Source organism: Parasteatoda tepidariorum, chromosome 3 (genome assembly GCF_043381705.1).
Source record: "Parasteatoda tepidariorum isolate YZ-2023 chromosome 3, CAS_Ptep_4.0, whole genome shotgun sequence".
Lineage (NCBI taxonomy): Eukaryota > Metazoa > Arthropoda > Arachnida > Araneae > Theridiidae > Parasteatoda > Parasteatoda tepidariorum.
Genome location: NC_092206.1, coordinates 74,340,115 through 74,354,225, shown reverse-complemented (window position 1 = coordinate 74,354,225; position 14,111 = coordinate 74,340,115). Strand labels below are relative to the sequence as shown.

Here is a 14,111-nt window from a genome sequence, read left to right as displayed (position 1 = left end):
TAGAAAAATTTAGAGTTCTGAACTCAGCTTTAAAAAGAACACAGCTCCAGAGTGCTCTAGCTCCTAGCAATATAGATCAGCTCAAAAGAAAGAGGTACAGTTTTTGGTAAACTAAAATACAGGAAGCATAAAAAACTAACACTTAGCTAAAGTAGAAACTGTGAAATAAATATATTTATAATTGCTACTTTTTACAAGTATTCATCTAAGTTAAATGTTTATATTTTAACTCATTGGGTTAATACATTTACAATAAGAAAAATGAAGATGAACCCCTAAAAATGTCCATAATTCACAAAAACTTTTATTTGTATGTTTGTTCTAATAAAGATTTAATATAGATAAATCAAAATTCTCATAGTACATTTATTTCATGAAAAAAATAAAAACTCCTGAACAGAACGTTTAAATAGAACTCAAAATACTAAATATTTACTTCTAAATTGTTTTTTAATCAGAATTTAAATGATTATTTCTTATTTATGATGAGCTTGATTTTTAGAGAAATGGTTGCAGGATATTTTGTTTTAAAAAATTAAGATTTCCATAGATTAATATTTCCCTTATAATTATTATAATTAGAAATATCAATATTAAAAATTTGTTTGAATTTTATAAGTTTGCACATACAAACTTCACTAAATGTTTTATTAAATTTTCCTTGAAATTTAGCACTGATGTTTTTATACTGAATTATGGTTATTTAAAAAACATCACTTCAGAAAAGCTCCTTTAAATAGGTATGTAATAATAAAACTCGTGACACTAGCTAGTTTAAGTTTTATTGGCTTTTATATATGGAATAATTATTCAAAACTAATTTTCTAAATTAGTTTTGAAAAATCAAAACCATAAATTTTTATTGCACCTGAAGCAATGGAAAACTTCATTCTGAATTTAAATATTTGTTCAGTTATATTTTTCTGATAATACTAACAACGCTGACAAAATGCAGACAATGGTATTGAACAGCATATTTTTATTCACATAATAAATTAAAAAGAGGATTTATTTTCACAAATTCTCATTTTAATTTAACTATACAGGAAAAAAAACTAAGCTCTTATTTAAAATTATAATTTCAGATTAATAAATATAGACTTTTATATATTATTAAAAGCAGTCTTAGTCATAACTATTTTTTTTTATTATTAATAAATAATAATTAAACAGAGAAAAACATCAGCTATGCAATTCAATATGATTTTTTTAATGTCGTAATCAAAAAGTAAATTTCGTCCAACCAAGATGATCCAACCAAAGAATCAAGTGATGGTAAAAAAAAATTTTAACAATTATTAGTTGCACTTTCTGTTGTGGTGTCACTGTTTAGTGATCAGCTTTAAAAAGGTTTCATTGATGTAAAGAATTAAAAAACAATTATTTACATTTATAATTTTTTATTTAGTACCAAGAATGGGCATACAGCTCAGCTCTTAATTAATAATTGAAATTATAAAACTTTCATATTTAAAATAAAATGCACTGAAGTTTTAATAGATAGAAATAATTTTTTAATAAACTAAATTAAGTTTGATCTCATATTACACTCCATACCTTAAACGAACAACCATACTAAAACTAAATGTCACAACATTTCTATGTATCCTACTTTCACTATACGGCATGAGTCACTAAAATTAAAAGCATTAATAAAGTATAGTCTAAATACACAAGAATAATATATATACAAACCTTAGCAGTGTTTAATTCATCTAATTGAGCTTGAAATTGTGATATTATTTCTTCTTTCTGCTGGCAACTTTCTAATACTGAAGATAGTTGTTTATCTAGTTCAATATTTTTATTTTGCTGAACTTGTAATTCTTGTTTAACACTTTCTAAAATACCTATCAGGCAAAATTACATTACAAAAATGATAAAAATACATTTACATGAAAAATATATCAAAAGAGAATCCATAAAATGCAGTGAAAAAATGAGTATTTTAATGTGATACTTAGCTATTAAACAAATATAACATATGCACTAACTAAGTAGAAATGCATACAATTTTGAATTTATAAATATGTCATTTTACAATTTTCAAAATGAATTCAGTGTTTAAAATATATGGCATACTCGAAAAGATTTTTCTTCTGTGCACTTTTCATTAAACTGATTAATTTTCTTGACAGAATTTGTTTCACCAGAAAATTAAAGGGTTTGAGTCAATATAATGGTAAGCTTTAAACTCCAATTGTTCAGGAGAATGTTTTCAAGGAAAAAGCTTAAAATTTTCAAACAGGAAATAACATATTTCTGTGTATTGTGCAGTTATTAAGTATAAATTCTGGAAAATTCTAAAATACCTATTTGTAAAAAGTACTAAGGATCAGTATTCAGGGGTGATTGTGAGCCCAACTCAAAAATCCTAAAAATTTCTCCAATAAAATCATTATTGGAAAAAATTAATGTCTGTATAAATTTAAATCATTGATATTTTCAAAACATGAAATTCTAAATAAATTATATGCAGCATAATTTATATGAATAATTATGCATAAGTTTACTTTTATCTCTAATCACATTTATTATTCTACTAGAAAAAATTTTTACAAATNTATTGGAAAAAATTAATGTCTGTATAAATTTAAATCATTGATATTTTCAAAACATGAAATTCTAAATAAATTATATGCAGCATAATTTATATGAATAATTATGCATAAGTTTAATTTTATCTCTAATCACATTAATTATTCTACTAGAAAAAAATTTCACAAATGAAAGATATGCCAAATATAAATTCAAGTTCTAATATTTTTAAATGAAACATAAAATTTTTTTAATACATAAATGTGATCAATTATGTCTTGACATTTCTGCACCTCGGATTTCCGGAAACTTCCGGATCGCGTTTACCGAAAAATCTGGAATTTTTCCGGAGCACAATCATCTCTGAGTATTAATATGAAAAAGAGTGGCTAGCTTCTACATCACTTTAATACCTTTCAATTTTCTATTATAACTGATAAATCATTTTCTTATACACATCATGTCTACTTAAACATTTTCTAATTTTGAGTTATAAAAATTAAAAGTTTATTTAAAACACTTTTTTTTTTATTTATTAATGTATTTTGATTTAAAATGTAAATTTTAAAATTAAGTAATAAGATAAATTAGTTTTAAAAAAAAGAAGAGTAAAGTACCTAATTGTTCCCTGAGGCTATCTAGTTCTTGAGTATATGTATCTTCTAGGCTTTCTTTTGCTGTTTGTTCAGACATAAGTTGGTTTTTCAGCATCTGAATGTCTCCCTTCAAGGCTTCTTCCATATTTTCTTTAGCTGTTTTTATTTCAATAAGCTCTTCTCTTTTTTGCAAGACATAAAACTGTAAGTCCTGCATAAAACATTACATTGTCAAACAACTAACAATACACAACATTATATACCAGTCCTAAATACAATGAACTCCCAATTTAATCATCTATAAAAACAATTAAAATTTATTTAACTATTAAACGTCTGTTTATTTTGCATCTTTTAAAAATTTTTGGTAGAAATAAATTATCTCCTTTTTAGTAATTCAGAATTAAAGAAACGACAATTTCATAAATAAGAATTTAAGAATGCACTGATGCATGGCAAATTTTTATTGATGATTAACATGTTGTTAACTGTTATTAATTCAATATACGAATAAGTTGCCCTAAAGGATAGAATTAGTTTAAGTCAATTTCAGAATTTTTACTGGAGAGCCAAAACATTCTGTTTCTAAACATTGCAAACGTTATTCTATGGATTGCTGATTTACACCAGAAGCAATGATGATTTATGGAGCAATGCTGATTTACACCAGAAAGTTACAAAAAATAAGAATAAGATCAGTGGTCAGAAAAACTACATTATTTTTGTAGTTTACTACAACTACTTTGTTACAAATATAACAACTACTACAACTAAAACTATTTTTTTTAAATGTAGTGGCAACCTACTTTGGCATTGTAGTAACTACTTCACTACTTTAAGGAGGCGAACTTAAATTAAGTGTAAAAGAATAATTAAAAAATATTTATTCATGTTAACATGAGTCAGTTTGTTATTCCAAAACATCATTTTTTTTCTTCAAATTTACTCATTTAATATTAAATTATTTATTTACTCATTTAATATTAAATTATTTATACCTTTCTCAACAACGAATTTAAGAAATACAAAATTATGAAATAGTACTTGAAATTTTTTAATTATTTAATATTCTTTTATTTCCTCTAAAAAATTTAAGTGCATTAAAAATTTGTTCCCTTCCTTTGAAATAACATCAGTGTTTCCCGAGTGTACATTTGCATGTTAAAGTGTAACCAAAGTGATTTATTTATTTCCCTCAATAGCAAGTTTAAATATTAATTATACGTGATTTTAAATACGTAGTTACTGTTAACGCTCAGCTCGCATTTTCATTGCATCCATTGACGGACCCGTGATGATTTGCACCTATCAAATTCAAAAAATTTGTAGCGTTTGTAAAAGTAGTTCCCAGGAATCACTGCAAACTTTCCTTTTTTTGGATCACACAACTCACTACACTACTTTACTTAAAAAAAGTAGCACACTACAATATAAACTATGGGAAAAAGTAGCAACTACAGTAGTTTTACTACTTGTAGTGTGCTTCTTCCCCTTTTAAGATAATAAGATAAGCCAAAACAAGTTTCTTTGGAGATAAAATTCCTCAAATAAGTTATAAATATATTCTTCACAAACATCTTCAGAATTTAATTCAAAATAGAAAAAAAATTTCCTGGAATTAAAATTTTTTTTTTATAGATTTAAAATAGTCAATTTTTTTAAAGCTGTACAAAAGAGTTTAAATCTTACAAATACAAATTAAATACAAATTTATATAAGGAAATGAAAGAGTTGATAAATGTATTTTCAAGCCAAAAAAAGGCAATAATAATAATAATAATGGAGTAATTAGGAATAATTTACTTAAAATTTTGTCTTTAAAGAATATTTATATAATACAGAAATATTTTCACATTGTTTTTCACAATCTATTAAATGCTATTTGTAATCAACAAAACAAGAAGAGCAATAATAATCTTTAGTACGCTTAAAATATGAAACCATTGCCATCTCTTACACGATTTGCACCCCTAATACTGTTTATTTAGAAAGTTAGCAAATGAAAGTATGGACTCATAAAAATCAATAAAATCTCTTGGAGTCACACTAACTGACTAAGCATTTGCAATGTTAGAAAGAGTGCTGTTTTGAATGCTGCAAAACTCACCTTTCTCTTGTTATACAATGAAAAAGTTGTGTCTTGAGAAGAAATTTCCATGTAAAATTGTCCAAATATGAAATGCATTCATAAATTAGCACTTATGTCATCAGTATATGAACTATTCAGTAATCAATGAAAACCAAATCATGTAGAGTACACTTTAAAATGTTGGGAATTTATTTCATCATGAGGAAAATCACAAAAAGAACAGTCCAAGAAATTGTCAAAGCCAAAATAAAAGCTTTGTCAATAAATTATGTTTCTAAATATGTATCCATAAAAAAAATATTATAAATAATTAAGCTTATCATTTATATTATTTATCATATTTATTTATAAATAATTGAACTTATGATATTATTTCCCACAAAACCTTTCATATTTATTTTAATAATTAATAAAAACTCACCTCTATAGTGTTAGGTAAATTTATAGTTTCATTACTCATTTGTTGGGCTTTAGCTATATGTTTTCCAAGTAGGACATCATTTTCATTTTTCACTTTCTCAAGCTAAACATGAAAAACACTTTAAGTATTTTCAAACATAATATACAGTTAAATAATAATTCTTCATAATGTTTCAACAACAAAAAATTCATTACAAAGCGAAACATAAATTACTACTTACTTCTCGTTTAACTGCATCTCTCTCAGAAACTATCACCGTCTAAATTGAAAACAAATATTAACAAATAATAATTCACAACTAATCTGCTTTTTATATATCAACTTAGTCTACTTAAGTTATTGATACTTAAACTTCCGTGTGCTGGACAAATATTATTAAAATACCACTTGGACCACAAGAAAATGATTCATAAGTCCATCAAACAAACTTTAAAATATAGAACACTTATGCTAATAAAAAAAGTTGATGTATATTCCTATATATAGCAATAATTAAAAAATTGGATCAAACAAATCTGTTATAAATTCCACTTAAATTTAAATATTTTAGCTTAAACAAAATAACTATTAGCAAAAATACAAATATCAATTAAACCAACTTTCTTTTCATCATTTATATTCAATATATACCTGTATTTATTTACAATACTTTTATAAATGCAGTATTACAATCATTTTTTGTTATTGTTGTAATTTATGGTTGCTATCCTTATATTTAGCTAAAGAAATTTTTTTTAAAAATTGTGTTATAAGTAAATAGAAAGAGTGTTTAAATGTAAACTAATCTATCACACTATCTACACACCACAATAACTTCCGTCTTATCAATCCTAAGAACTAATAAATTTTTTTATAAAATTTTTAATGAAATAAGATAATAAACATTTTGAAAAACATAAAGCTTATAAAAAATTAAAAATCATATGACTTAAGCGAATCCAAAGTTTGCAATTCGACACTCATGTAAAAGCCAATGGAAACAAAATTTGAAACTAAATAAAAGTTAATTTTTTTAACTTCTTTTCAGTTATTACATCAGCCAAACAATATTGTTGTACTGAAACAAACAATCAAAAGTTATAGCACAACTCTGCAATACTGGTTAAAAAAAACTATCAATACTATCATTAAAAAAAATTATCAATACTACCAAACTACCATTCAACAAGATAGTATGGACTTAAAAAACAATAAGTTGATAAGGGCAAACCAACTTGTTGCTGAAGGTGACTAATTTATACATAAAATTAAAATAGCCCAGATTCACTAAATTTATAACTAATTTACTGCAGTTTTTTTACAATAAAAAGTAACAGAAAAAAACAAAAAATACATTGTTAACATACTTGAAATTCATTTAGATCTTTATGGCACTGGTCATACAGGATCTTGATGTCACTATAATTTTTTGTGAACTGGTCCCGCATTTTAAAAAGCTCACTAACCTGAAATAAACAATAAAAATTTATCAAAAAAAATAATAATAAAAAATATCAAACAAATAATTAAATAATCAGTTAAATAGGACAAGAAAATAATTTACTTAAGCTTAAAGGTACTGCAAACAGATTATACATGAAAAGTAGTAACGTAAATAATTTAAAATTACTACAGATTATTTTACAAAAGTAAGGGATAAGAAAGAAAGTTTTTTATATTTTAAGTAATTGCTACATCCAACATTTAAAATCCACATTATTTTTTTTAAATATAAAATCGTTTTAAAACTATGTTTAGCATAAGACCAAATAAACATATTCTGTTAAACAATTTATGCTCAAAACAAAAATTCAATAGCAGAGGAACTGTGATACCTGTTATTTTTTTTAAGTTTGCATATTTATATTTAGTCAGTGAAATGTTGACAAGCCTTAACTCAGGAATGGAATTAAGGTGGTAAGCACATACTTGTTCCTTAAAAATAAACTTCAATTACATCTCTTGATTCTTTGATATTTTGAAAAACAAAATCATTACTTTAACTTAAAAAAGAAAGAAATATTTTTATATACCAATATTAATTTTTTTCTTCTCAAAACAACCTAAAATGTTTTATGTGCAAGTTCTTGAATGGTTTTAATCTAAAAACTAATTAGTCTTAACACTTCTAAACGAATTTACTACTTCATTAAACTACTACAGTTTAATGAAGGATTAAACTACTTCAGTTTTCATGAGATATTAAAATAAGAAAGAATAAGCAATTATTAACAAATGATGTGGCTAATGCACAAAAATTTATGATTCAAATACACACTGACTTATAAGAATTGAATTGTGTTTTTTAAGCCATATATCTATAAACACTTTAAACAATGTTAATAAAATATACACAGTGAAAACTCTATATATCAACATTTATCGCACGTTAAGTGCTTACCCAATTTGGACTGATAATCATTTCTATAATTTATCACCCTACTTTTTCTTCCCACAGGTAAATGGATGAACTGTTAAAACTAATGTCTCATTGCATAAGACTGAGGTTCTTTCAATCCTGATAGCAGCTTGAAGTTTACCCAGCTTTAGATTGCTGGGGAGTCGTATCATGGTACCAGCATGTACCATAATACGACTAGTTCACAATGCTATTGCATTGCCAATATCATGCTACTGGTCACGGAATTAAGATTTAGCCTCCATGACCCTCTAACCAATAAATAGGTTGTAACAAAAGTGGCTTTTATGGTAACTGTCAAGCACTTTAAAGAAAGTGTGTAAACTCACAAACAGTCATCAATGACAATACTACAGACAACAAAGATAGTTTGTTTCAAACAATAAGTGAGTACCTTATTCCAATTTAGTGACTGTAACCTATACTAATACCAAATTTTATTTTTTTTACATTTGTTAACATATAAATAAAATTTAAAAAAAATAATTTTCTCAGACTTAAAACAAAATATATATTTTGAAGAAATTACAGTAAAAACTATTCTTGTATTACTGATTGAATCTTGCCTTGTGGTTCGTATAATGTAGTGAGATGGTTGAATTTGATTTTACAAGTGAATCCATAAGTGGTTCCAAGTAACAAAGAAATAAAAAATTTCTCTCCAATTTTTCTTGCAAACAAGTTTGGGTAGAGGGGTTGCAAAATATTCACTTCTCTTTTGTTTACTTATTAGAGGTCACAGGAGAAAAAAGGTGCAAAAACACTTTATAGAGTTTATCCACTTCAAAAAAATCAACACTTTTAAATTTTGTAATTGTGGTAAATGCAAGCATTTAATCTTTAATTTAACTTCATTAAAAACAAGGAACTAAAAACCTTTTTTTCACATTCTTTAGAGACTTCATTAAACTTTTCTTCCATTTCTTGCCTATACTCTTTTTCTCTAAGCAGATCTTTTTTGTAATCTTCTAGAGTCATTTCAATTGAAGTAGCTTTATTACGCTGCTCGGCTTCCTGTCTCTGCACTTGCTGTAGCTGCAATTCATAATTAGAACACATTTCGCAGGGTTGCCCTGACTTTTCACGAGCTCTCTTCAACTGAAATATGAAAAAGATTCATAAATAGAGTGAAAAAATAAGTAAAAAAAGTTTTAAACACAGAATTTAGTTTAGATGATGTATGATAAGTGTGTTTTCAAAAATACATTTACGAATTCCACTTCGTTTTCTCTAAACTTTCAAATTTTTGCATTTAACTTACAATTTAAGAATATCTACAATAAAAAGTGATAATCTATAAACTTATGAAAACAACTTTTTGTAATCACATGCTATATGGTTTTCATAAATGTAAAAATTAATTCTTTATCTATAGTAGATGTGTAATAAAAAAAATTTTATAAGTTATATGAATAAAATTATTTTTATTAGTAAAAAAAAATTTTTTTTGAAAAATACTTAATTTTTAAGATATATATGCATTTTTTCAAATGAATTTTTTTTTATACCGATTGGGTCGAACCAATCCAACCCCGGAATTTCCTGTTTTGAAGTTATGTAACTAATCTGGTATAGTATCAAAAGCTATAAGCTTGTATAAGGAAAAATTTACCTCTTCTTCCAGTAGCTGCCATTCAGATTCAGTTACAAGTCGCTTTCCCACAAGTGAAAAGCTTTCTAACTCTGCCCTAGCACTATCTAGTAAAGTTTTCCTCACTTCAAGCTCAGGTGTAAGATCTGAAAAACAAAAGTATATTGATTGAGAAATAAACAAAGCTGATTTTTTTTTTTAAAGTAATACATGAATGAAGCGTTTGGCTAAAAACCAATTCAAACATTTAGAGAAACATGTCTTTGTTCAAAAAAGGAAAATATTTAGCTACATATGCTTAAAAAATATATATATTGCAGTGAGGAAATTTTCACATTAATTAGTGAGTTTTTAATAATTTTAAAATAACAAAAAACAAACAAAGGTAAAAGACTTATTAGTTGATAAACTTTTGTTAACTAAAAATTTTAAAAAACTATGTTTTAAGAAATTTAATTCAGTATTTATAATATATTGTCACTTATAAAAAAGGTTGCATTTATCGCAATAAATAAAAATAATAAATGGAGAGTTCATTTAAATTAGAATTAGAAAAGACGTATATCTTAAGACATATAAATAACATTAAAACATGTTAGCTTAAAAAAAATGAAAAAATTCAGTTCAATATTATTATAACTTTTTTAATCTACTTCGTTACGAATTATTAAAAAAAAAATTATGATATAATGTGTAGTTTTGTAAAATATTATATTTAGTTTTTAAATGATAAAAGCTTTTTAATGAAAAAAAATTACAAAATCCTTGTCAATCTTAAAAAGCTTTATAATACATTGCAGATTGAAAAGTGATAGTGGTTTTACACATTGAATTCCAATGATTGAGAATTGCAAGATATATATATTTGTACGATGAAATAATAGGCAATAATATCTGACAAAGAATTTTTTTTTATGAACTTAAAAATAACAAAGAAGCAACTTATAAAAATGGAAAAGTCAGGTATCAGCAATATATACATACAATGAACAGATTACAAAATATTTTTTAAAAAAAAGCCAAGCTGCGTAACAGAAAGATTAGTTAAATGTTAATGGTTAAAAAAAAATATGTTAAATAAAAGGATTGCAGTGTAGTTTTAAAAAAAATCAAAATGCATTCTTAATTAATAACTACCGGATAAAGCTTTTAGTTGATCTTGGGTTAGACTAGGAAGTTTTTTAGGTGTAGTTGGAGTTGTTTGAGCTTCTGTAATAGGTAAGGAATTTAAGGGAGCTAAAGAGGAGTTATTTTGAGATGAAGTTTTTGTTAGACCATTTATAGCTGAACTTGACATAGAACGCTTCTCAGAGAACACTTCTTTTTCTGCCAAATTCAGGTATTCAGGAATACTCCTAGCTCTCTAAAAATAGAACAATAAAAATTCATGAGCATAAAAAATACACATAATAAATACAAAATACTGTAGCAGGATGGCCACTCAAATTGGGTTTCAAATTTCCCTGGTTTTCCAGTAAAAATCTTACAATTTCCAGGTCGGCGTGTTTTGTTTTCTCATAAAGTTTAGGTGTGTACAAGAAAAGTGTTAATATTATACAGTATTATATTCAAATTTATTTTTTTAATTTATTATCTTGAATAGAAGTGGAGAAAATACTATATTTAGCTTGTAGAATATATTGATTTTAATGAATAAAAATTTTTTTAAAGTGCTAAGTAGTTTTTGCACAAAATCTTCCAAATAGCAAATACAGAGTTACCCAAAAAAACCTTGGATAAGTACTATTTAATATATTTTCATTACTCAAAAGGAAGATGGTTTCTATTCATTTTATAAAGAAAAAGCGAAATAAGAGTTGGAAATAAATAAAAACAAATGTAATGAGAGAAAAAACAGTGGTATCTGACGTAAAAATAATTAATTATTAATTTACAATAAAAATATTTCATATTATTAAAATCTAAATCTTGCTTTAAACAAAAAGTAAAATCCTAGTGGCACATCACAATTATGCATTTTGATGTCCCACATAAAATATCAAAAAAGTTTATGAATTTTATGCATTTTAGTAAATCAAAATGTGAAATGCTTCTACAAATTTGTGCAAGGTAACCTATTTTGTTACAGTTAATTTTAATTATTATTATTTTTCCATTTTTTATTATTTGTGTGATTTTTTTGAAAAAGAAACTTTATTCTGTTAGAGATTCACTAACTAAGGTTAAAAATTTCAAATGATGTGACCCTTCATTTAACAGCCTATAGCTTGTTTAAAACTGATATTTATAGGTTAAAAGTCATTATTTCTAAATCTTCAATTTTTTTTACCTTGCAAATGATAATGATTGTTCACTAAATGTTAAGTTTAAAATTTTGATCATCAGGTTGCCCAACTTGAAACCTATACTGTGCAGAACAAAAAAACAAAGTCTTGTTTTCCTTTTTTCTAATAAACAAATACAAATAAATTAATTTTATATTCTAAGTTTATACATCATTTAACATGGTTTCCATACATTCCTTGGTTTTTGCCAGCTTTTTAGGATAAAAGGAGTAACAGTTTTGAAAATATTATCTGTGGAATGTAAGCAACATTTACGAACTTTCGAATCAAAAATCTAATGTTGGTGTTTACCAACAAAACAGTAAAATTTAATGTTAACATCTAATTGGTTCATAAAAGAACCCTTTAAAAAATAAAATATGTGATAAAAAGTTAAAATGAAATCCAGAAAATTAGCATCAATGCAACAATTGTAACGATTTTGCTGTTAGCGATTCAAGAAAATGAGTGATTGGTTGACTTTGCTGAGAAAAAAAAATTATTGGGAGTACAAAAGTTTTCAGTACTAAAACATTTTGAATAATTTTGTTAAAAGAAAAAAATACCCCTAAGGCATCGGAACAAACTTGAACTGTAAATGAATTCAACCCAAGGACTAGAAAATAAAAAAAAATTAAAAAATAAAAACTTTTTTACGAACAGAAGCAAATATCCTAACCCCTTCTTCCACCTCCACCACAATTTTTGCCTTTCCTAAACTGACTAGTCTTCAAAGAGGTCTAAGATTTCTTCATTCATTTAGCAACATGAGAGGGTTTTATATGGCATTCTAGTTTAGCAGGGTAATAATGGAAAGAATTTTAATGCAAGCAAAGTATTGCTAAGTTGATGATATTTCAACTGTTTGACGATATATTTTTGTCTAGATAAAGTGGATATAACGGATGGTAAAATAATTTAAATTAAGAAAAAAATTCCCCCTTTCCTTTAAATTTCCTTGATTTTTCCAGGTTTTTTCCCTGACTTTTTCAGTATAAAAAAAAATTCCCTGATAATTCCAGGTTTTCTAGTTGGGTGGGCCACCTTGTGTAGAATCTTTGAAATTAGTAAACCTAGGAACAAGAGGTTTTACAATTTTTAAAACTTTTATTTGTTTACATTTTCACTATGCAACTTTAATGCCTAAATTTATATCTTCAAAAATAAGAAATGAAGGTTAATGTATTAAAATAAAAGCTAATAAATTTAGTTAAAATATAACGTTGTTTTAATAATGAATTACTATTTTTTTTAATGTAACATAGATCATAAAAAAAATAAGACAGATAATATCATTTATAAAAGATGTCAATTTAAAGAACTTGTGTTTGATTAATTAATAGTAAAATAATTTTTGACATTAACTATTGGTATTTGTTGAATCAACATTTCATAGAGAACCAAACTAATAAGAGATAACAGCAAAATAAAGGAATCTAAACATTCAAATATAATTATCAAATAATGCCATTATTATATCACACTAAAATGACACTCTTTAAAAGTCTGAAGTTTAACTAATATTTTTTCATGTTACAAAAATTTACAATTAATAACAAATTCAACAACTATAAGTGTTTTAGCAATAAAACAACACAATTAATAACAATTACAACAACAGCAATAAAAAGTTATAGTTACTAACAGCTGATGAAGCCACAGGTATTTCCAATTCATTAGATTTATTGCTCATCAAGAAACTTTTATGACTAATAGAAGGGGATTTTTTTGCTGCCTTAGCAGATGAAGGTCGAGAAAATGGTGACGTTCTGCCTTTATCTAAAAAACAATACAAAAGAACACATTATAAGAATATAAAATTACAATAATCCTTAAAAGTTATAAAATTTTTCATAAAAACTGCAAACTATTAGTAAAGCTCACTGATAACTATTTGTAAGTAAAAACTATTCCACATGATTAAAAAGACTGAATCAAAATGTTAACCTTAATTTGTAAAGAAATATAATAGAAACTTGTTTAATATATATGAAAATTTTATTGTACACAAGTAAGAATACAAGATTGGAGTTTTGAGGTAACATGAGTTAAAAACTTATTCAAATTGTTAAAATAACCCAAAAACCTAAGATAATAATTACAAACACATAATATATGATGTTATTTATAGTATATTTAAAACATTACATACATTACTTAGAAATATATGAAAATATATAAATATAAAATTAA

At 25.2% G+C, this 14,111-nt stretch overlaps 1 protein-coding gene across 4 annotated transcripts in view; it reads right to left on the bottom strand.

The window, feature by feature from the left end:
- The window catches only part of LOC107445927 (rab GTPase-binding effector protein 1), a 46,025-nt gene that overhangs the window by 4,567 nt on the left and 27,347 nt on the right, over positions 1-14,111 (bottom strand). For 3 of the 4 annotated variants that reach the window (XM_043042067.2, XM_043042064.2, XM_043042065.2), the window contains exons 8-16: positions 13,564-13,697; positions 10,771-10,996; positions 9,655-9,779; positions 8,919-9,140; positions 6,991-7,089; positions 5,865-5,903; positions 5,645-5,746; positions 3,156-3,345; positions 1,696-1,850 (exon numbers count right to left, since the gene is read on the bottom strand). In XM_043042067.2, coding sequence (XP_042898001.1) covers positions 1,696-1,850; positions 3,156-3,345; positions 5,645-5,746; positions 5,865-5,903; positions 6,991-7,089; positions 8,919-9,140; positions 9,655-9,779; positions 10,771-10,996; positions 13,564-13,697 — 1,292 coding nt within the window. The remainder of the gene's footprint in view (positions 1-1,695; positions 1,851-3,155; positions 3,346-5,644; positions 5,747-5,864; positions 5,904-6,990; positions 7,090-8,918; positions 9,141-9,654; positions 9,780-10,770; positions 10,997-13,563; positions 13,698-14,111) is intronic. The other variant, XM_043042066.2, reaches the window with a different exon arrangement.